The sequence below is a fragment of the Macrotis lagotis genome, chromosome 2 (genome assembly GCF_037893015.1).
Source record: "Macrotis lagotis isolate mMagLag1 chromosome 2, bilby.v1.9.chrom.fasta, whole genome shotgun sequence".
Lineage (NCBI taxonomy): Eukaryota > Metazoa > Chordata > Mammalia > Peramelemorphia > Peramelidae > Macrotis > Macrotis lagotis.
In genome coordinates, this window is record NC_133659.1 from 188,011,068 (window position 1) to 188,036,555 (window position 25,488).

At 36.9% G+C, this 25,488-nt stretch overlaps 1 protein-coding gene across 1 annotated transcript; it reads left to right on the top strand.

The window, feature by feature from the left end:
* The first annotated feature begins 1,650 nt into the window (after positions 1–1,650).
* Positions 1,651–25,488, top strand: KRT23 (keratin 23). The gene is made up of 8 exons (XM_074223960.1): positions 1,651–2,158; positions 14,150–14,232; positions 15,366–15,522; positions 17,312–17,473; positions 17,572–17,697; positions 19,856–20,076; positions 21,468–21,499; positions 21,917–25,488. Exons 1-8 carry the CDS (start codon positions 1,745–1,747, stop codon positions 22,000–22,002), a joined length of 1,281 nt encoding a protein of 426 aa, XP_074080061.1. The 5' UTR covers positions 1,651–1,744; the 3' UTR covers positions 22,003–25,488.

Consider the following 25,488-nt stretch of genomic DNA (forward strand, 5'->3'; position numbering starts at 1 on the left):
TGACAAGGGCACTAGAGTGGTTCACTTTTTCCTCTCCAGTTCATTTTACAAGTGAAGAACTAAGGCAAACAAGATTAAGTGACTTGCCCTGGGTCATACAACTAGCAAATGTCTAAGAATGGATTTGAACTCATGAAGATGAGTCTTCCTTGATTCCAAATCCATTGTTCTATCCACTGTGCACACCTAAATACAATAAATGATATTAAGAATTTTGTGTCAAAGAACTGAGAATGAAACATATGCCTAGTGCCTAGAGAATGGCTAAACAAGTTGTAGTACATGACTATATTATGCTATAAGAAAGATGAAGATAGAAAAGCATGGGAAAAATTGTATGAACTGATTCAAGGTGAAATAAGTAGAATTTGGAAAACAATTGCAACAATAATGTCAATAAAAATAAATAATAACAAAACAAGAAACTTAATGCTAGAAAATTAAAATGACTAGGTTTGATCCTAAACATGAGATATGAGAAAGCATTTCTGCCTTCCCTTCTTTTACAGAGGCAATCAGTAAAATGACATTTATTCAACACCTGCTCTGAGTCACCTTCTGTGGTAAATTCTTAAGATTATGGGCATAAAATTCTGCTTATAATGTCAGACTTTTTCTATTATATTGGTTAGCTTTACTAAACTATTTTCCTCTTTTCTTTTTTTAATTGGAAGGCATGTCTCTCTGAGGAGTAAGAAATATATTGGCTGATATAAAATATCCATAAAACTGTATGAAATATACCATACATACAACTTGATAATATAAGATAAGGTAACAAAAGCAAAAGCTATTAATGTAATTTATTTTTCAAAGAAAATGCTGCAGAGCAATCTCCAAGCATTTCTCTAAATTCCCCACAGTTAGCATCAGACAATGGAATATCTTTCCCACTTTCTGACCTCAACTGCTTTGTCAAGTTGTCAGGAGATTGTTAAGCAACTGCTACATTCCTCCCAGAGGCTATATACAACACTCAGCTAAGAGTTTGTTTAGTTTCATGATATGCTGGGATGAAAGGCACTCTGGAAATGAGGGATACAATTATTAATTAATTAATTCTAATTTAGGGTTTGCACATTAAAAACTATCCCTTTGAAATTACTTTCCATTTATATTCTTTATTTCATGCAGACAAAATTCAGTACTGAGAGTGGCTGATCAATTTTGCCATTTTCTTGATAGAAATTATATCCTTAAAAATCTTAGAGCCAGTTTCATACTGTTTGACTTTAGTCTTACAAATGTGGGTGGTTTTTTCTTTTCTTTTGTTTTGCTTTTGTTTTTCTATTAATTCAGTAACTTTTACAAGGAAACTCCCACCACCACACCCGTTCAACTTTTCTGGATTTTAATCTGTTCCTGTGTCAGATTCTTTTAATCACAAAGGGAAACATATAAAGCTTCTACTCAAAACTTAACAACCTACTTGAATCTAATATACACCTAGGGCCCTGGGACACACCTCATGGCCTCCAACAAGAAAGGAGGACAAGAAAAAAAAAACCTGCATGTTGTTTTTTCAAATGACAATGACAACAACCTGTAAAGGTTACAGAATTGACCAAGAGGAAACACAGATTGCACAAGACAAGATCTCATTGCTCCCGTGGCCCAGAAGGGAGGAGTACTCCCACAGAAAAGGAAGGGCATAAAAGAATGAGGAGGCAGCTGTAGGCAGTTCAGTTAGGCAGGTGCCAGTAGGAAGGAAGAGCCCAGAGCTGCATTACTGACCGATGGGAACATGAACTCCAGTCCAAGTCCCTTCCAGTCCCCTTCAGGTGCCTTCAGGGGCTCAAGCTATGGCTGGGTCAGGTCTGGGATCGTTCCTAGGGCACCCAGTGTCCATGGAGGAGCAGGAGGTGTTCGAGTCTCGATTTCCTCCACTAGATCATTCTGCTTATCTCCTGGAGCTAGGGGCTATGGAGGGGGCTATGGTGGAAACCAAGGAGGCAGTATCTTCATCGGTGGGAATGGGAAACAGACAATGCAGAATCTGAATGATCGCCTAGCCTCTTATCTGGAGAAGGTACGCTCCCTGGAGGAAGCCAACATAAAACTTGAAAATCGCATTCTGGAATGGCATAAGAAGAGGGATCTTGACAAGAAGCAAGATTACTCTCAATATGAGGCAAATATCAGTCAACTGCAAGAGCAGGTAAGTGGTGACTACAGTAAGGAACCTTAACTGTTCCCTTTTTTCTGGGTAAAATTATCCTAGATAATTTTGGGAATGTTAAATCAATATAAACCAGGAGACTGAGAAGATGGGTTTGAGCCTCAGCTCTGCTACCACCTATATGATCTTGAACAAGCCATTCAACTTCTCTGAATGTCTCAATATCTTCCTGTTTAAATGAAGGGTTGGATTAGATGGCCCTTTGGGCTTTAACTTTTTAATTCTATGAAAATGAGAGAGAACCCTATTTGAGTCTGCTGTAGATGCATTTTCTTTCTTTCTTTCTTTCTTTTTGAGGCAATTGGGATTGAGTGGCTTTTCTACCGTCATTCAACTTAGTGTCTAAGGCTTCATTTGAACTCAGATCTTCCTGATTCCATGACTGGTGCTCCATCCACTGCCCCACTTAGCTACCCCCAAGTATTTTCATAAGATCATGGATCTGAAATTAGAAGGGACCTTCATGACAATGTTCCCCCAACTCCTATTATTTTCCAAATGAAAGTTCAGAGATCCAGTGAGGTTAAGTGACCTTCCCCAAGACATAGGGATGCTAAGAATTTAATTGGACCTAAGTTTTTGGGTAGTCCATCACTTTTTTAATGAACTAATCTTTTTTTAAGTAGTTTCTCTGACAAAAAAGGGAGACTCAATCTGTAAAAACTCATTCATAATAAAAAAAAAAGCCATCGACTATGCAAGAGTATGATAAAATAAAGAATATAAACTTTGGACATCTCCAGTGAAACCCTCTCAGCTTAGGGTAACAAAGGACCACAGAGGCTGAGCCAATCAGTCAGTCAACTAGCCTTTATTGAAGCATCCACTAAGAGCCAGACACTGTGCTAGTTAAGCATTGGGGCTCACAAGGTCACTTAGTTAATAAATAGTAGAGCTGAGATCAGAACTTAAGTTCTCTGATGTCAGATCCAGCTGTACCAGATTGCCTCCCCCAGCACCAGAAGGGTATTTTCCTACCTCTCTCAAAATGTTACCACAAAAAAAAAAAAATAAGAGAAACTGCCCCCCTCTCAAGGTCACTTTCCCTAATATGGTTCCATCTTCCTTCCAAGTCAGCTTGGGCTAGGTCATCTTTTTAATTGCATACAAAAACTTACTCCTTTGAAGAATATTACCAAGAACATCTCAATATCCCATCTGGGGGAATTGTTTGAAGGGAGATTTGACCCAACTTAGAGGTTATAGATTGCTAGACTTGAAATCAGGAAGACACAGGTTCATATGCTACCATTGGGTCTTGAAAGTTGTACAACCTTGGGCAAGATGCTTCTTTGTTGTGTACCTCACTTTCCTCATCTCTGAAATGGAAATAATACAACTTCTCAATACACTTGGGAGGCTCAGATAAGATGATACAGGATTATCTAGAAATCTCAGTATAGTTTTAAGCTTCAATAATTTAAAATTGCCTTAAGACAAAGTAAACCTTTGTACAATAGTAATATTAAAAGTACATTAGAAATATTATCATTATTTTTTCATGAGAACAAGATAGTTCCAGGATGAGATGAACTATTAACAATTTCCATCCCAGCTCTGAAAAGTTCAACCATTTATTTTCCTCAGTTTTTTCCCAGCTGAACATAAGTTGAAGTCAAGCATAATATAAGGAAAAGCATAGAAATATTTGCTGAGTTGTTACTTAATTTTTTAACTTTGTAATTTTAACAAATATAAAGCATTTTCAGTCAATATTCTGAAAGATTATAGACTCAGGGAGAGAAAAGGACCTTAGTTTTTCCCTAGTCTGGCTTCTGCATTTTTGCAAATGAGGACACTGAGACACAGAAGAGTTAAGTGAGACTTTCCCAAGGTCTCAAGTAGAAAGTAGCAAGACTGTGTTCAAATCCAGAACCCATGACTCTGAATTGAACACTCTCATCGCTGTACCCACCATGGTTTAACCAAACTAAAAAGAGGATCACAGGCTTTAAAGAGTCTTTTGTATTACTATTACAACACCCCATATTCCCAAGTTGTATATTATGATAATATAAATCTGTCCTTGTAATGAACCCTAATTACTGAATAATCGACCTAATAACTGACTGTGTAATTATTTTAACTATAGAGTACATGGTTGGTGTTAGGGAAAAAACAAGGTGACTCAACAATCCTTCACTGTGTTTATGGTTAATGATGGTGTTTTGGTTTGAGAAGAGGGAAATTTAGAGATAGTAGGAAATTGGTCATTCAAAGCTCAGATCTACTTACTGCTTGCAACCTGTTTGACCCTGGACTTCATTTTCCTAATCTGTATAATGGGAAAACTTGATGGAGGATTTCTAAGGTCACTCCTAGAACTATAGCTATGATTTGTACATAAAGGATATGGCTTTGGGGGGAAAAAATTGGAAACATGCTAATCAGATCATTTATCAAATCAATATAATTGCTAAATCTCAAAGCTCTTGGGGACCCAGATTCCAGCTGTCTTCTCTCACTAACTCTCTCATCATGAATGTATCACTTCCTCTGCCTAAGTTGTCTTCCTCTGTGTAAAATGAGTAGCACAGTCTCCCAGAGGTGGTGTGAAAGGAGTAAAAGAACCTTAATATACTGGGCTATTGTAAAGAGATCTTAATTATCCATGACTGGCAAAGGTAGCAGTAATGTAGACAAGAAAGATTGAGCAGCCGTGTTAAAAATGGAACAAGACCAGCAGAACAAAGACAAAGATGAATGAGGACAGTGGCTTGCAGAAATCCAAAGAAGACTTTAATGTTTTAAGGGTGCCCAAATTGAGAGAGCTAGATAGGACAATGGATGAAGAATGAAGTCTACAGTCAGGAAGACCTGAGTTCAAATCCTATCTCATATATTTATTAGCTGTGTGACTCTGACCAGATGACTTATCCTATCTCAGCCTCAGTTTCCCCATCTGTTAAATGGAGATGATTATAGCACCTACCACCCAGAATCATTATGAGAATTACATGAGAGCAGCTTTTGGCACAGGGTATGTGTTTAATAAATGTGTTTATTTTTATCCTTTCATGATATAATCAAAAAAATTCTGTCCAGACCATAGTGATTTCATTCTCAGTCAATTGATCAGCAATTATTTATAAGAACATACAGCATGGATATAGGGACAGGTAGGTGGTACAGTGGAGAGAGTGCACCAGGACTGGAGTCAGGAAGACCTGAGTTCAAATCCAATCTTAGACACTTACTGTTTTTTCAACTGTAATTTGGAGATAATAAAGTACTTATAAATAAGATATTTATAATGTACTTAGCAGAATGTTGGTACACAATATGTGTTTAATAAGTATTTGTTTCCTTCCTACCTTCATAAAAATAATAAAAATATGTTCTAAAATTTTTTACAGATAAATAATAAGAAATAATTATACAAGATGAGATGCAGTGTGGTTCAAATCAGTGGGAAAAAGAAGCTAAGTGATACAATGCATAGAGCTCAAGCCCTGGAGTCAGGAGGACCTAAGTACAAATCCTGTCTCAGACCCTTACTAGTTGTGTGATCCTGTTAATCCAATTGCCCCACAAAAAATAAAAGAAGAAAAGAAAAAAAGAGATATTATGTTATTTCTAATCTAAGCTTTTCCCAAAGGCAAACTTCTCTGGAGCTTTGGTTCTTCACCTGTGAAATGGAGGAATTTATTAAATTACTTCTTCCTGTGATAAATACTGTCCCGATATTTATCAATTGTGTAACCTTGGGCAGTCAGGTGGCTCAGTGGATAAAACTCTGAGTCTGGAATTGGGAAGATCTGAGTTCAAATTTGGCCTTGAGTAAGACAGTTAACCCTGTTAAATGAACAAAAGTTATTAATGCGTTTTATTTATCTATATATAATTGAAGAAACTGAGGAGACAGAAGTTAAGGGACTTGCTCAGAGCAACTTACAACTAGTAAGGCCTGAGTCAGATTTGAACTGGAGACTTCCTAAGTCCAGGCTCAGAGCTCAATCCAAGGAACCACTTAGTTCCCAAGGTCACACAGATGATAAATGCTGAACAAAACTGAACAGGCACAGTGTTAGTGCTGATGATATAGGTTCAAAGAAAGAAATGACCCCTATTCCCAAGGAACTCATTTATTTAAATCTTTGTTAAAGTTTGTTTAAACTTTGAAACAAACCATAGCTGAACTACTAAAAATTAGTTGTATGACTTTGAGGAAGTTATTTCCTTGCTCAATTTCCTCCTCTCCAAATTAAGAACTGGATGCTTTCTGGGGTTCCTTCTAACTTTGCCACTTTGTAGGTTTATACTTAGAATCTGAATTCTGAATTCGACAATTTTTTTCCCACATTTAACAGAGTTGAACTAAGGGTGGTCAGAACTTTGCTGTACAATACCACTACCTAGGAATCGTTCTTCCTCCCTACAGTAATCCTCTAGTCAATTGTCTTAAGCCAAGGTGACCCACATCTATATTTCTATACCCTTTCCTTCCCTGACTCTGGGAATCCTGAGGAATGAAAGATCCACTAATGGGACTCATCATACTGTCTCTCTCTCTTTTTTTTTTTTTTTTGGTTTTTGCAAGGTGATGGGGTTAAGTGACTTTCCCAAGATTACACAACTAGGTAAGTAATAAGTGTCTGAGGTCAGATTTGAACTCAGGTTCTCTTAACTTGAGGGCCAGTGCTATATCTGTCTCTTACCAGATATTAAAAGGTCAATTATCAGACCCTTCCCCTAGAATCCACAGCCAATCAGGGACAATAATATATCTCCACCACCACTTTTAGCTGAATTTATCACAGATGCTGAAATTTTCAACCACTCCCACATTTGACTAAATAAATTATCATGTGAGGCAGCTAGGTGGTGCAGAGGATAGAACATTGGGCTTGGAATGAGGAAGACTTGAATTCAAATTCAGCCTTAAACATTAGCCCTTGGCAAGTCCCTTAACTTCTGTCTGTCAGAGTTTCTCCAGATATAAAATGGAGATAATAAAGCATTTATCTGCCAGGGTTATATTAGGTTCAAATAAGATAATATTTGTAATGCACTTAGCATAGTTTTGACACATAATAGATGTTTAATAATTGTTTCCTTGATAAGAAATTGTAAAAGTTGTATAAATTAAGTCTTAAAAAGTGTCTCAGATAATAATAAGATATAATTGAACAAGTTGAGATGCAATTTGGTTATTCAGCTCAGGAGGAAAAGACATTACCTAGAGATACTGTGTTGTGATAGAAAATGATAGATTTCTAATTAAAATTTTGCACAAAAAGTCACTTCAATTTCTCTGGTTCTCAGTGCCTCATCTGTGTAATGGAAGGATTATATTAAATTACCTCTCTCTGTATAAATCCTGCTTCTGGCATTTACCAACTATGTATCCCTGGGCATCTAAGTGGCTCAGTAGACAGAGGTCTAAGCCTAGAGTCAGGAAGGTCTGAGTTCAAAATTTGACCTTAGACATTTACTAGTTGTATGACTTTGTTGGCCTCAGTTTCCACATCTATAAAATGAGATGGAGAAGGAAATGACAAACCACTCTAGTATCTTTACCAAGAAAATCCCCAAAATAGGGTCATGGAGATGTGGACTCAATTGTGAGGTTTCCAAAGCACTTTGAGAATATTGACTCAATTTTCCTCACAACAACCCGGAGAGATAGATGCTTTTATTAGCTCCATTTCACAGATGAAGAAACTCAGAGAGTGTGACTTGCCTCTCCCTGGTCCCCCAGTTAGTAAATTTCTAAGAATGGACTTGAACTCTGATGCTACTGATTCTAGGTCTAGTGCTCTATCCACTGTGACATCCTAGTTGGATCTATGTTTCAGGTATATCAATTTGGCAGTCACAGAGAGGAGAAACTAGAAATGGAGATTATTTAGTATGCCACTACATAGTTCAGTCTTCCAAAATCAGATATATACAGACCTCAAATGTAATTTCATCTTCTAGTTTGATTGAGTCAATGACAGAGATCCTTTACAATAAGCTTTTTGCTAAATAATTTCAGGAAGTAGATCTAAAGAAATACCTGAAGTGTACCCCTCCAGAGTTCAGCCTTCAAGGAATGAATCCAGGTCAATAGCCACAATAGCCTGCAGGAAATTATTCTTCTTCAATCAGCTTCTGTCATTTGTGACTCTTCATGACCCCATTTTGGATTTTCTTGGCAAAGATTCTGGAGTGGTTTGCATTTCCAGCTCCAACTCAATTTAACAAATGAGGAAACTGAGGCAAACAGAGTACAGTAATTTACCTAGAGTCACCCAACTAGTAAATATTTGATGCCAAATTGAATTCAGGAAGCTAAGCCTTCCTTATGCCAGGCCTGGTGTCCTATTCACTGTATCACCTACCTGCCATGCCAGAAATAGTTACTTACAGAAGAATCACCCTCCCTTCTTAATATGGTTTACATAAGATTCCTCAAAAAGGCATTTAGTCTATTCTCAATCTGAGTCTCCATGACTAAGGTCTAGAGGCACGTGTTTTTTTGTTTTTTGTCATTAAGATCATTAAATATTCAGTAATCAGCCCTTAAGGCCCAAACCTGGGCAAAACAAAGAACATGGAAGACATCAGAAGAGAGTTAAAGAAGGACTGAACTGATTATAATTGTGCCAGCACTAAATGGTATAGATGTGGAAGATTTCCCATGTACAATTGACAAGGCTTGGCAATTGATTGGGTGGGAAAATGGGTGAAATACATTGGGAAGAGTTGAGAGTGGTTGAAGTTGAGAGCCTGGGTAACTAGAGGAGATGCAGGGCTTTCAACAGAACTAGAGAATGTTAGAAGAGAAGGTTAGAAAGAAGAGAAAAGTTCTGGACTATTAAGTTTGAAATGCTTGGGCAACAGCCAATTAGATATATTCACTAGTCAGTCAGTTATGAGGGAACTGGAACTCAGGAGAGAGACTGGGGTTGAATCTACAAATCTGAGAAAGTCAGCTCCTTAGCTTATAAGAGACCTTTCTGAAGTTGATGAGATCACTAAAAGGGGATATAGAGAGAAAAGAAGAAGATCCAGGATATAGACTTGGGACAGCACCCATGTAGAGAAGGAGGGGAGAAAGAGGAGAAAGAGGAGAGGAGAAGAATCAGGAGGAGGAAGGAGGAGGAGAAAAAGAATCAGGAGGGGGGAGGAAGGAGGAAGAAGAAGATGATGATGAAGAAGAAAAGGGGGGTAAATACAAGAGAATGAGAGAGAAGTAGCAACAAAAGAGATTGTAATAGGAAGTTAGTGTGGCTGAGCTAAGTCCAGAAGGAAGCCAGGAACGTTACATGGAAGAGATGAAGGAGGACATTCTTGACCCTTTCAAGCACCCAGTCTCTCTTTAATGTGATGGGGCATTAACCAAAGCTTTTGAGCAGGGTATTCTAGGTAAAATTAAAAGACCCAGGGGTTCGATTTTTGTTCATGAAAGATTGGTCATTAGGAAGGACATTACCAAAATAATTCTCTCTTCCCTATACCATGCTATACATGGTTCATTAATCATGTCATTCTTTAATATTCATTGGATGTGCCCATGGAGCCCAAGCTAGAAGACAAAGAACTATGTCATATGACACCAGACTTAGAATATGGAAGGTCTGGCCCTAAATCCCACCCCAGACATGAACTGATTGTGTGACCCTAGAGAAATCACTCAACTAACTTCGTCTAGCCCCAATTTTCTCACTTGCAAAATAAAGACAATAATATCTCTGCTATTTACCTCAGGGAGAGCTTTGTGGGGATCAAATGAAATGATGCATGCAAAATAATTTACAAAATGAGAACAGTTCATAATGGCTAGTATTTATATTGTGTTTTAAGGTTTGCAGAGCTCTTTACAAATACTATCTCATCTGATCCATCACAACCCTGGGAAGTAGGGGCTATGATCATCCTCATCTTACAAATGAGGGAATCTTACAAAAAAGTGAACTGATTTGCCCTAAGTCATATAAAGCCTGAGTTGTGCAGGAATTAAATGTAAGTCTCTCTTTAGTAAACCATAGAAAAGAAAGTTGGATTCCCACTAGGGGAGATTTTAAAGTTCATTATAGACAATCTAGAGGTTCTGGTCGTCAGCTATTTCACCAAAATTCTTCCCACAAAGATTTTTTTTCCAAATATATTTCTTTTTTTTTCACTTATAACTCATCCTATTTGAGATTAGGTTCTTTTATAGCAAGTTCCCCATGATCAGTACTGTTTTATATGGGATCCAAATTTAAAGTGCCATAGTGAATTGTAAAGAGCAGCACTATACAGAGATTACAGAGCTGACCTCAAAACCAAGAGGGTTCAAGTCCCACTAGTAGCACAAATATTAGCAGTGGGAGCCTGAGCAAATCACTGAACCTTGCCAACAGTCAGGACTCTCTTAAGATTGTAAATGGCAGAGAAAAGCTGACCTACATCAGTAGTAGAGGTTTGAGGCTCATCTCTCACTTGAGACTTCCTTATGCCACTGAAATCCCAGAAAGGAAACCAACATTTATTTAGTGCCTACTATTTGCCAGTTAAACATTTCACAAATAGTGTATCACTTGATCTCTACAACATTCCTGGAGTATAGGTTCTGTTATTATTTCCATAATAGTTGAGGAAATTAAGAGATGGGTTAAGGAACTTGTCCAGCCAGGAAGAATCTGGGTCTGGATTTGAATTCAGGTCTAAGTCCTAACATCCTATTCAACCAAGGTTCTATCTGCTATGCACCATGCCTCATTCAACCAGTTACATACACACATACACACACACACACACACACACACACACACACAACTACTATTATAGGTAATTTTATTCGGTCATTTCAGTTGTGTCCAACTCCTTGTGACTCCATTTGAGGTTTCCTTGACAGATACTGGATTGTTTTGCCATTTCCATCTCCAGCTCATTTTTATAGAGGTGAAAAAATGAGACAAACAGGGTTAAGTGACTTTCCCAGGGTTACACAGTTAATAAATGTCTGAGGCCAGATTTGAATTCAAGTAGTTAAAGCTTCCTGACTACAAGTCTAGAGCTCCATCCACTGCACCACCTAGATATTATAAACTATTTGAAATCTATTTCCTTCAAATGCCATAAAATTAAATATACTAAGTTGCTCTCCCAGATCATCTTACTTGTATCTTCAGAACCTGACATATGATAAACATTTAATAAGTTCTTGGGGACTGATTAGTTGGGAGGAAAAGATTTGCATTGATGTTAAGTTACACATAACATGTTTGATATGAAAAAATTTCACTGGAAAGTAAACAAAGCATTGAATTTCAATCAACCAATCAATGAACATTCTATTTATTTATTTAGACAATTAAGTGACTTGCCCAGGGTCATACAACTAATAAAAGTCTGAGGCCAGATTTGAGCTCATATAACTTTAGGGTTGGTGTTCTATTCACTGTACTACCTAATTGCCAAAATAAACATTATAATTGCCATCAATACAAAAACAGATAAAAGGCAGCCTCTGCCCTCAAGGAGTTTATAGTCTAAAGGAAGAGACAATATACAAATAAGTACAAAGTGAGCTCTATATAGGATAAATAGGAATTAATTAACAGAAGGGAGGCATTAAGATTCAAAGGGAATGGGAAAAGTCTCCTTTAGATGATGGGATTTTAGTTGAAGGAAGCCAGGGATCAGTAGTTAGATGGAGGATGGGTATTCCAGACAGAGAAGACAGAGAAAATGTACAAAAGCCAGCATGTCTTGTTCTTGTAAAAATCAGAAAGCCAGCATCACTGAATCAAAGAGTATGAGTCAGGAATAAGATGTGAGTAGCTTGGAAAGGTAGGACAGGGCTAGATTGAGAAGGACTTTGAATGACAGAGAAGTTTGTATTTGATTCTAGATGTCAAACCTTTTCAGTGCTTATGAAACTGCTATGTACTGGTTATGAGACCAATGACAGATTGATAGAATCATGAATTTGGTGTTGGAAGGGACTTAAGGGTTCATCTAGCTCAATACCCTGATTTTAAAGATAAAGGAAACTGAGCTTCATGTCACATTAGGTAGAAAGTCCAGAGTCAGAATTGAAATCCAAATCCACTGACTCCAAGGTTAGTTTTCACTGTGGTGCCTTACTCTTTCCCCTCAAAGCTTTGGTTTCCTCCTCTCTAAAATGAAGATTCTTGATAATCAGGGTTTTGCCTTAGGGAACTGAAATTTAGAGGGTGCAGAGAATATTTTTGGTCCTTCAGAAAGTAGAAACAATAACTATTTGCATAAGAAAGTCCGTTTCCCACTACTTCCCCAACCATATCAGAGGAATAGTCTCAAAGGGCCCCTCCTGCAGCAGCCTTTTCTCCTGCCAGGGGAAAGTTCCCATTGGCCTCTCCCTAGAGATATACATGGAATTTTGTTTCTGACATTCAAGGCTTCACCTCAAATTCTCTTCACAGATATCACCATGTGCTTGACCTGGGTATGTTTTGTTCTATTTGATTCAAGGTCAACAATAATTTGTTTAGTACTGTTGTGAGGATAAATGAGATAATATTTGTAAAATGTTTAGTTAGTATAGTAAATACTAGTTATTATTACTTATTAGTTGGTTGCCTTTGCTTAAGTAGATCCAGCTTAAAAAAATCACCTAATGTCTTAAGAAAATACAATAACATTCTTATAACTTTCCTACATGAGGATTGATTAATAGAAACTTAAAGGGCCCATAAAGAACAGACCTTGGAGCCTAAGCTCCACTTTATGATTTGGAGGCTACAGATTACCCATTAAATGCAATGCCAACAACAGAGTGGGAGGCAGTAGTAAACCAGTAAGTCTTTAACAGTCAGCTCTCTGGGTGAGGGGGAAGGAAGTATACCCAAGTCATAGATTTTTAATTTAATCTGCCTTATTAACATCACTTTTCAATGTCCTTTGTAGCTTTGGCCAATTTCTGAGATGTAAAGGCTCACACAGAAAATTTAAACATCACTTCTCATAGGCAAGTATGAGATGACTCCAGCACAACCCAGATGGAAGGATAGCTGTTAGTCTATTTTATTATCTTCTAGGATTTATATTTCTGTTTTTATTTGTGGGAAGGAATATAGAGAGGGAAGAGAAAGGAGGGTCACAAGCAGTAATAAAGACCTACTATGTAGCAGTAATGTGGGGAAAATATTCTCATAGATCTGTAATTACATTAGTACAGGACATTTCTAGTGCAAAAATCCCTTCTACCAATGCAGACCTGCAACTGCTCTCCAAACTAGTTGCCTGGGGTACTGAAAGGTTGGGGTCACAGAAGCCAGTATGTGTCAGTGGTAGAATCTGAATTCAGGTCTTCTTGACTATAAGACCAATTTTCTCTTTATTTCATCCTCGTACCATGCCATTTGGAAAGAAATAAAACAGTTTTTCTTCTTGTATCCCTACCGACCTTGTCTGCTACACACACATGCGCACGCACACACACACACACACACACACACACAAACACGTGCAGGAATTTACTGTTCTTCAGTCCCTAAACTTCTTGTTACTAGCAAGTCATTCTTATGTCCCTTATGCTTGGTACAAAACGCTTCTTCAATTTCTTGATTAGCATGATAGAGTAAAATGAGTTTAGACTCTGAAGCTAGAGGACCTGAGTTCAAAGTCTACTACTAATAGTTGCAAGATCACCAGAATGACCTCAGACCTGTCACTTAAGATCCCTAGACCTTACTTTCCTTATTTCTAAACTAGGTAGGTTGAAATCTTTTCCATATTTATATTGAAGACCCTATGACCCGAGTTCAAATTCCAGTTTTACATTTACTGTATTGGATAATTCTTTTTATGTCTCTTAGATGTGAGATGGGTGGAATAGATGATATCTGATGTCTCTTTCAGCTCCATGATGGGTTTTTTTTTAATTTCCTTCAAAGAAAGATCCATCCAGAGAGGAAAATAATAGTCACCCTTAGCTAGGTAAGTTCCTCTCCCTAGTTACAGGGCAATTGGACAACTGGCAATCAAATGGACTGACCCTTATGTGTTTTACAGATTATGGATGGAAAGCTAGCAAATGCAAAGATTCTTCTCCATATTGATAATGCCAGGATGGCAGTGGATGACTTCAGCCTCAAGTGAGTTCCTTCTTGTCACCATTTTTCAATTTTTCAAAGGAAAAGTCCAGGAAAATATTATCTAGCCAATATCTACCTACTGGGTTTGGAATTGAGTCTTGGAACCAGAGGTCTTAGGTGGAAATCCTAGCTCTGCCCCACCTATCTGACTTCTGCAGGCTTATGTATAAAGAACTACTGATAGCTATCATTTACACAGTGCTTCCTATATACCAGGCAATTTGCAATTATCTCATTTGATCTACTCAACAATTCTAAGAGGTTGATACTATTATTAGCCTCATTTTACAGAAGAAGAAACTGAGGTAAACAAGTCAAGGTAACTTGCCTGGAGTCACAAAGCTAGTAAACATCTGAGGTCATATTTGAACTAAGACCTTCCTGACACCAGACCTGGTGCTTTATCCACTTTATCCATTTTATGACTATAAAATGAGGGCAAGTAGAATAAGTGATCTCTCTGGCCATATAGAAATTAGGTGGATGACCTCAAAGACTAGTTCCTACCAGCTATGATTCTAGTCTATGGCAAATCTACTGAATTAGTTTCATTGGTCAGATTGACAATAACTCAATCAATGAATCTTATCCTCTGTTTACTTCAGTTTCTTCAACTGTATAATGGGAATAATAATAGCACCTGCCTGACAGGGTTTTTGTGAGGATCAAATGAGATAATATTTTTAAAAAGTGCTATTACAATGTTTGACACGTTAGTCTTAGTTCCTTCTCTTTCCCATTCCCTCATTTTTATATCACCCTCATTTCTGAATTTATCTTTCTCCTTCCCTACTCAGTGAACTATCCCTTATAACCAATTAAAAAGAAAAGACAAAATGATTCAACAAAACCAAATGATCATGTCTGCCAATATAGATGCAATATATTTTCTAAACCCTTCTCCAGGGTCAAGCTAAATTTTAGACTCCAATCTTATTCTTTTAACATTTCTTCCCATTTACATTATTAAAGTTATTATGTATATAATTTTCCTGATTCTGTTGACACGTCTCTCTTCAAAAGAAATTCACTTAAAAGAAAAAATAAACTTTAAATTCAACCCAGGATGAGTTCTAACAGATGCCTTAGCCTTGAATCAGTAAGGGTCTATTCCCTTTCATTTTAACCCAAAGGTATGAAAATGAACTCTCCTTCAAGAAAGACCTGGAAGTAGAAGTAGAAGCACTTCGGAAGAACCTGGATGACATGACAATTGTTGTAACCGACCTGGAAATAGAGGTGGAAAGCATGAGGAAGGAGCTTATTCTCATGAAGAAGCACCATGAGGAGGTGGGAATAACCAAAGGTCTCAAGGTCTTTCACCCAGAAATCTTTTAAGACCCTCAAGTCTTGGGTCAAATCAATGACTAAGAAGAAGGAAGTACCACAAATAGAATGCCAGTCAGGACTCTTTATAATGCATTAAACTATTGAATGTGGCGGGGGGAACTTTCCTGTATTGTAGCAGGAAATATGTTTGTCACGAACTCTTCACTTTAAGAGCTCCCAAATGTATCTTTATCTTAGGTTATGCAACCTCTTAAAGACACTCTGAGTCTAAGGTTGGCTCTCTCCACCAAAAGCCACTCTTATTTTTTATCATAAGTATGATCATCATTATTTAAGTTATGAATGGGATAAGATCTATGCTGATGGAGAGCATAGGAATCTATACTTATGAATTCCCAGATTATTGATGGAAAATATAGCATTAACTACATAATAGGAATTATTGGTTGTTAAAGATCAGGAAACAGTTTGTCTTGAAAATATACTATTATAAGAATAAACATAAATGCTGAGCTTCCATATTTAAACCAATGTTGAAATATACTAGTGGACAATATTTTTAAATTTAATCTATCACTGCTTATATTCTTCTATGGCCTTCTACTAAGGCCAAGAATGTTCATTCCCTATGTCACCAAATTATCAGAAGATAAAAGAAAAAATTACTATCAATCTGAATTAATTCTCTGTGTACAATGACATTACATTGAAGTCTTCTTTTTATTGTAATCCAATAAGGCTTGGGTATAATGACTTTGACAAATCTACTCAGAGACAAAGTTTGTTAAATAAATCCTTCCTTTGGCTATATAATGACCTAGTGGGTGTTGGTTACCTTCAATCAACAAGCATTAACAATGAGAGAATCTTTAAAGCTGTTGTACCTTTCTGCTCTAGGTTATTGAACCCTTACCAAATCCTTTAGCTTGTGACCTAATTTGTTTCTTTCACAAGTTCACTTTTGTCAGTTTGTCAGTTACCTAATCACTGCCCCAGTAAATGATATTTGTTAGGTATAAATGAAACTTCTGGATATATATATATAGTTCTCTACTATTGGAAGAAGAGAATTCTTCCTGGAATATTTTGCGATTATGAGCAAACAGTTGCTACACAGGTCTTTTGAATGACACCCTAATGCTACTTGTTTTAAAAAATAATAAAGGAAAAGGCATGGAGGGATTATTTGTTTTGTTATATTTTTTGACTTTATTTTTTGCACATTATCGTAGGCAAGTAATATCTGAGAGTCTAATATTAGTCAGGGTAAAAACAGCCCCTGTAGACCACCATTGACTTCCTCTACCTTAAAGTAAACCATTTAAGGAAAGCAGTAACTCATAATTTTGTCACCTAAGGCAAATAGTACAAATGTTTAATCTCTCTGGGTCACGGTTTCCTTATTTGTAAAATGATTGAGTTGAGCTAGATGACCTGGGAGAGTGAGGGTGGGCAAGCATTAAAAATCTACCCTAGAAATAACTTTTTTCATTTCTGAAGGAAAATTAATACAGGAAGTAATTAAGACATTCAAGTTAAATTGCAGGAGGTAATAGTATTACTACCTAATTTTTATATTCACTTTAACATTTGCAAACCATTTTATGTGCTTTATCTCATTTGGTTACTTACTATCATGGCTTCTAAGTTACATTTCTCAATGTCACACACTGTACCAACCCCTAGCCACTCCACCCTAGTTATGTTTCTGCTTCAAAAGATAAGTGAAAAAATCCAGGGGAAACTTATTGTAATTATGAATTCTTCTCTCTACTTCCAAAATAAACAGGAAATGAGCAAACAACACATGACAGATGACATCAAGGTTAACGTGAGGGTGAATTCAACTCCAGGAGAAGATCTTATTAAGATCCTAGAGGACATGAGACATGAATATGAGTTGATAATTAAAAAGAAACATCAAGACTTGGACAGGTGGTACAAAGAGCAGGTAAAAGAAATCCTGAGATGATTGGGGTGAGGGGAGCTGTTTCCCTGGGTCATTTGCTGATCCTAACGTACTCTGTCTTTTTTCTTCTGCCCCTACAGTCAGAATCAGTGTCACAGGAATTGGAAAGCAGAGCTGTCTCTGTGCAGAGCAGCAAGGACAATATCCATGAACTGAGACGTACCTTCCAGGCCCTAGAGATTGACCTTCAAACCCAGAAGAATAAAGTGAGTCTCTGCTCAGGAAACCACTGACTGTTCCATATTTGAAGCTCTCACTCAAGTATCCAATATAGTTTCTGATTATCCACCTGTATAACTGATCTCAACTTCTTGTTAAGATAACAATATGGAAGATATGGGTGTATTGTAAGCTGGAACCATCAATTCAATTAGTCCCATTCAATTCAACATTTTAGTAAGTTCTTACCACCCTTAAGACAAAATGCTAGGCTAACCTCAGACTCTTGCTAGCTATATGACTATGGATAAGTCACTTAACCCTATTTGCCTCAGTTTCCTCATCTGTTGATTGACCTAGAGAAGGAAAAGCAAATCACTCCAGCATTTTTGCTAAGAAAATCTCAAAGAGGGTTACAAAGAGTTGAAAATGACTAAACATCAAAAACAAAAGGGTTGTACTAGCCTTGGGGCTGGTCATGAAACATACTTCAACTAAAATTAAGTAATTATTTTGCACTGTGTTAGTCATCTAGTAGGGATACATACATATGCACACAAACACATACACACACAAAATATATACACACATAAAAGAATAATGGGAATTGTTAATGATGTTTTAGGACAAGGAAGTATTTCATTATAACTGTTTCCAATTTACTCTGGTCTATTAGAATATTGAAAATGGAGTTGATCCATGTTCAATGCAGAGAACAAAAAAATATGTATAAAATTCCTTCTATTTGCATAGCACTGTGCTGGGTAGTAGAAGGATAGAGGATGCAACAAATTACCTTTCAGTCATTATTTATTAAGCACCTACTATGTGCAAGGTCTCATTATGGAAGATGGGAATTTAAAGACTGTCACACTCTCAAGGATCTTGCAATCTATCAAGCAATTACTACGCGTTTATTAAGCAACTAAAATGCACCAGATTTATAAAAGAAGGATATCAAGGGAATGTGAGATGATATGAAAGGAATATGAGATGAGGAGGAAGTTAGATGAGGGAGTTTGAGGTGAATGATCTTGATTTTTTTTTCAGCAAAGCAAAAGACAAAGTCTTGATATAGAGAATGGGTTTGGAGAGAAAGGGATGGTTGAGTAGAGAGGAAAAAGACTGCAGAAAACCATTATACTAATTAGGTTAGAGAATCAGAACTGTCTTGTCTACTGAGGGATCTGTTGAAATTAGATAACAAAAATTTGTATCTCCAAGGGGAAAAGATGAGAAACTAAATAATTGTGAAACAAGGAAGAATGAGATAAGGAGAGGTAGCAGGCAAAGAACCATGAGAAATATGAGGAAGGGCATTAGGAAGAGAGTTTAACTGAAAGGAAAGAGGAACAAATCAGGAAATAATGGAAGAATAAAAACAAATGATGTCACTATTCAAAAGAGTGAAAAATAAATTTGAAGAGGGAGATTTCCATCTAGAGAGATGATCCAGGAAGACTTCCTGAAAGAGATTACATTTAAGTCAGAGAATGAGGAAAAGGAAGAACTTTGACAGACATAACATGGTCCTTGCCCTCAAGTTTACCATCATGATGAAACTTGACATCTGAGACACTGGAAGTAGGCAAGGTAGAGAGCCAAACATGTCAGGCAAAACACGAAAGAGAATGCAATAAGTAATGTTCCCTTTAAAAAAGGACAGGAAATTCTCTTTGCTCTTTCACTGAGGAAGCTAGTTTCATACAATTTTCTTGATGAGGAATATTGCTTCCCCTTGACATAAGCAGGAACATGTATGTAAATGCTTAATGATTGATTCCAAAAGACACATTTTTAAGTTTAATCTTAATACATTTTTGTATCATTTTCTAAAGTCTAGATAATCAATGAAACTGTACATAAAGCCCTATTTTGTAACATTTGCTGATCTTCAAGGCACTGACAATTAAACAATTGTCATTTGCTAACCATAGCTAACAGTGTGAGCTGACTCCAGGATGCCCCTATTTTCATATCTCTTCTGGGGCACACAGATCTTTTGTTTTGACCCTAGACAAGGCACATCTACAATAAGGACATGAATAGATAACTAGCCAACCCAATGGGAAGATGGCACCTGATCACTGGCCAATGAGTGCCAGCTGTAGGAAGAACTGAATGCCAGAAGAGACCCCTAGGATAAAGGTTCTGTGCAATGCAAGCACAATTATGACCACCCTGGTGCATTTGTTTTGATTTCAGAAATGTGTCCTGGAGGGTATGTTGGCAGATACCCAGTCCCGATACACCTGCCAGCTCCAGGACATGCAACAGATCATCTCCCATTATGAGGAGGAGTTGATGCAACTGCGCCATGACATGGAGCGCCAGAACAATGAATACAAGATCCTACTGGGTATCAAGAACCACCTGGAGAACGAGATAGCAACCTACTGCCACCTTATGGATGGCAAGGAAAAGGGGTACGTCAGGCACAGCGTTGACAAAGGACCCACATGGTGCAATGGAGAGAACACTGACTCTGAAGTCAGAAGAGCTGGGTTCAAATCTTGCCTTGCTGTTTTCTACCTGATGCCTTGGGCAAGTTACTTAAATTCCCTGCTACTCATTTTCTCCCCTGTACATTTTTTGTTTTTGCAAGGCAAATGGGGTTAAGTGGCTTGCCCAAGGCCACACAGCTAGGTAATTATTAAGTGTCTGAGACTGGATTTGAACCCAGGTACTCCTGACTCCAGGGCCAGTGCTTTATCCACTATGCCACCTAGCCACCCCCTCCCCTGTAAAATTAATTAAGGCCTATAAGGTCCCTTTCACTCTAAAACTATGGTCCTAAATCATATGAAAACAGCATTTGGTTATGCATTCCTATTTGGGGCTTTGTCCATGGAGTCTTAACTAGGGTATTAAGATTAGTATCAAAGTTCTAGATCTGGAAGGGATCTCAGAGGTGTACCTTTCACCCTGAGGGAGGGCAGTGGCTGGTAGTATGGAGTGGCACTGGTGGCACCAAGACAGAACAACCATAGGTGCAGTTGTACCCCAAGAACAATGACCCCTTCCTTAAGGAGACTCCTCTGGAACTCCACAGTGGAGTAAAGATCCCAGGAATAGTGATTATAAATAATAATCATTATAATTCATATGTATATAGCACTTGAAGTTTCTATAAAATGAATTCCTATCATCTTCCATGTAAGAGTTATTATCTCCACTCTACAGATAAGCAAACTGAGACCTGGTAAGATATAGTTATTTAACCAAGATTAAGCAACTACTAAATGTCACAGTAAGATTCAGAGCTTAGTTCCCTGATGACTCCAAGTTTTTCATTTCAAATTCAGACTTTAGATATTTTCAAATGTTTTCTCTTTGCAAAACCGTGTTTCTGACCATGCCAGACCCTGACCAGAAATATCCAGAGTTAACTCACAGAGAATATTCCTCAGTCTAATTTCAAAATAAAGGGCTCAGAGAAAAGTTCACTAAAGCAATCTTTACACCTTTTGAGAACTGTGATTTGAACACAAAAATGTAGAGCACTATAACCTAGGTATCATGCTGGCTCTCAAAGCCAATTGTCTATATCCAATCATGGAAGCTCTTAAGAGGCAGCATTGATTAGTGGTGAAGAAGCTGACTCTAGAGTCAGAAAAACCTGCATGCTCTAATCCTTTCTAACTGTTGACCCTTGGACAAACCTCTTGAACTCTTGGATTCTTAGTTTCTCCACCTATAAAATAAATATAATAATACCTATAATAACATAAATAGTATCATCCTCCCAATGCAATTGAAATGTCAATTTTTACTATTCATGATGGTTTTTTCTCTAAGTTTTTTTTATCTTTTACAGAAAAACAGATGACTACAAAGTAGCATTGAAAGGTAAAGACTTTATTGTTTGTTTATTGCCATTGATTGGGGTTTGGTGCCAATTATAATAGAAGCTAACCTGAATTAATCTTAAAATTGAAATTCAAGGAATTTTTTTTTAATTCAAGTTTTCATCCTCATGTATTGTTATTGTAATTGTTCTCCATACCCATTAAAATCAAATGTGAGTCAATAACAAAAAGCCAAGCCATCATCTCTCTTAAAATATACTTGCCTCTAGAAATTAAGGAAGGTAAGAGAAGCCTTGTTTGGAAATTTTCTCCACTAAGTTTACATGAACCCATGCTCCTTGTTATCTCAGAAATCACAAAGCCTGCAAGTTTTAGAGATAATTTTTAGTGGAGAAATACCAAGGAAGGAACTTGCTCATCATGCATATTCTGATTGTTTTTCTTTTTGTCTCTGCAGTTCCAAAGATCAAGGCCATAATGCAGGAGACTGTGAATGGAAAAATCATCCGTTTGAAAGTCAATGAGTTTCAGAAGCCTGAATGAAGCATATAAAAGTTCTGTCCAGTTGTAAATACTTTTCTCATGAAAATGCCTGTAGGCCCAAACTACTTATGAAAGTGTTCTACATGTTGCATTCAGAATTATTTGTACATCATACTTCAGGATTCATCTTTTTTCCCCCTAACATGACTACTTTATCACTTTACTTGCCATATTGATGTGGGGATTAATAAAAATTTAAATAGTTCCCTTTTAATTATAATCCCCCAGATTCTTTTAATTTTGGATCTCAGTTTTCAATAAAGCTTTGTGTCGATTATGATGTATATTTTATAGCCATAAATTTAATGATCTGTGATTTTTTAATGATAAAATAAGATAGAACCTTAAGAGATCAATCTAGTTCAGGGGTTTTCAAAATATATTTCATGGTGGCTAACAAAGGTTCTTCATAAGATATATAGAAAGTAGAGCTGGAGAGGACCTTAAAGATCATCTTAGATCAAGAAATTGAAACCCAAAGAGGAGACATAAATTTTTCCTCTTGTTGCTCCTCACTTCTGACTCTTTTGCCACCACTTCTTGCATGACTTTTTTGCCATGAGTCTTTGATGCACACCATTTTGGGGGAAAAATTTCTCTCTGTCTGTCTTTCTCTTTTTCACTGCTTGGTAGCTTTCTATCAAGTGCCTTTAGTCCACAGCATTCTAGGAAGTGGCATCTTTTCCCTTTTAGTTTCATACCTACATGAGACTTCCTGCATCTCTCCTGTGCCCTTTGTAAAGGGGGTTAGGGGAAGTAAGAGGCTTTGTTCTTCATCACAATTATTTCTATATGCATTCTAACTGCCCTCACTATCTACTGACATTCTCCTTAAATGCGTTATCTGGGTGTAAACACCTTATCTAGGGTTCTGAAAGACTAGGCAGAACGTTAACAGAGCTTGGGGTATATGGTTCAGTGAAATTCTCTTGAAATCAAAAGGGTTTGATCCATCTTCTGACCTCTTGGCATGGTAATAGCCAACATATCCTGGCCATTGTCCTATTTTTAAAGTTCTTCAGAGGTAAAGTCACAGTTTCAATCTGGCTCATTCTATCCTCTCACATTACCTATATTCAGGAAACTTATTTAACCTAAATCCTTCTGGTAACCTGAGCCTTAAGAATAAAAAGGAAAGGAATCAGGGGATTTTAAACTATAAGGAATTCTTCTTTATCTAAATGTAGAAGTTTAAATTCCAGAGTTGTTGCATGTTTAACTTTAACTTTAGGTAGGTATCACTGAAAACTCAGAATAGTGTAACACTATATATTATTGTATAATATGTTCTTATGAAGAGTTGAACCAAGTACTTCCACCAATAAAGTAACTCAGCAGAAAGATCTAAGTTCAATTTCAAATCCTATTAAATTCCCTCATATAATGAGGAACTATATTTCCCAGGTGGTGATCAGATTACTCTATAGAAGCTTAGCTCACTGGTGGAAGACTAAAATATGTTTTGTTTTGTTTTTTTAATTGCTCTTTTCTGAATAATTTAATATAAATAATGGTAATACTAAACATATATATAGTGCTTTTTATGTTCCACGCATCTTTTAAAAGCTAAGCACTTTTATAAATGTTATTTCACTTGAGCCACACAACAACCCTAAAAGGTAAGAACTATTATTATTACCATTTTCCAGATGAGAAACTTGAGAGAGCTATAAGTTAAGTGATTTTCCAGGGGTCATACAGTAAGTGTCTGAGGCTTGATTTGAACTCAAGTCTTTCTTACTGCAGCCCCGGCACTCTATCCATTGTGCCACCTAGATGACCAGATACTATATCCATTATGCCATAATTGAAGGAGGAATGTGGAATGGTAGAGCAAAGATTTTAGAGACGAGATAATGGAGTTTTGGTCCTTCATGACAAAATATTATCAGATATTGCATTAGCATGCTCCAATTCATTGTTTTCCTTGCTAGTGAAATTTTTTGGACTGTGATTCAATATTAGGAGATATAAAAACAATTATAAGAAAAAAGGTGGTAGAATAAAAATGAACTCTAGTTCTAGAGTTTGACTCTCTCCTCTAATGTGTATGTACTGTCTTTGTGCCATTGGTCAAGTCTCTTAACTATCCTGTGTGTCAACTTCACAGGGAGTGGATCAGGTGGCCCTAGGGTTACCTTCTCAGATTATGATCCTGTATGGGTAACAAGAGGATCACTCATGTTCCACTCTCCCACAACAGAAAGAATTTTTCTGATTTTTACAATCGGAATCAGCCAGACAATAAATGTTTATTAAGTTTTAACTCTGTGACAGACATCCTGCTAACTGCTGAGGATACAATACAAAAAATGAAATTGTCTCTAGCCTCAGGAAACTTATAATCTATAGGGTGGGAGAAGTCTAGAAAAGGTGTGTTTAAGAGGAATTGGTGAACACTGTATAATTTTTCACCCAAGAATCCAAAAGATGCCATTATTTCTATAAACAATTACTCACCTTTTTTGCCTACCTCTGATATCCTTCTGCATTCAGTCATTCCTGGCTTCCTTCAAGTTCCTTCTGGAGGTCTTCCCTAGTCCCATTTTCCTTCCCTCTGTTGACTATATCCAATTCATATATTTCTTCTGTTCCTAGTTATTTACAGATCATTTCCCCCTGTGAATTCCTTAAGAATATTTTTGTTTATTTGTTTTGTACAGTGCTAAGTATATAGTCACTTCTCATTATGCATTTTTTTCATCCAAAAAAAGTTCAACCTGTTGGTTCATCTTCCAAGAAGTCTTTCAGTGATGAACCTTTATGCCATACTTCTCATTATAGGATCCAGAGTCCTGAGTCTAAACTAAATTTTTCCACCTTGATGAAAACTTTAATAAAGGTTAATTTTTATGTTTCAAGAGTGGAGCCAAGTACCAAAGAACATTCTCTTTGTGAAAACCTCACAAAATCACTAATTAATTTTCAATGGATTAGATTTAGATTTGGAAAGAAGATTAGGAGGGGAGGAGAAGGTAAAGCAAGATCATTCTTAGAGCAAGCAGTACTGGGTTTTGACTGAAAGAAATAGAAGCCTGTAGAGAAAATTTGCCAAAGACCAAAAGTCAGTGGAACTCTTCCTTTACCTCCAAATACGAAACATCTGAAATCTTTTTTTTAAAACCCATAGAAAATAATTAGTGTGTGTATTTGGGCATGGTTTCTATGTTAAGTGGTTACACATACTCTGCTCTAAAGCAATTATCTCCTAAGAAGTATTCTAGATACTTCTGATAAGTCTTATTGGCTAAATGATAAGTCATTGACTAAAGTGACAGAAATACACAGAACACACAATTAGCTAATCTGCAAGTATATATAGTATTGGGTGTAAATAAATATTGGGGGGTGTATTTAAAATGCTGGATGAAGGATTTGACATTTGTGTATTTCAGTCAGTTTATTTGTCTCCCTATCTTGTTAATAAGAGGATCAATGTGAACTTCCTTTTTAAAGAATCTCCATCAGTTTAAGCACTAAGATCAA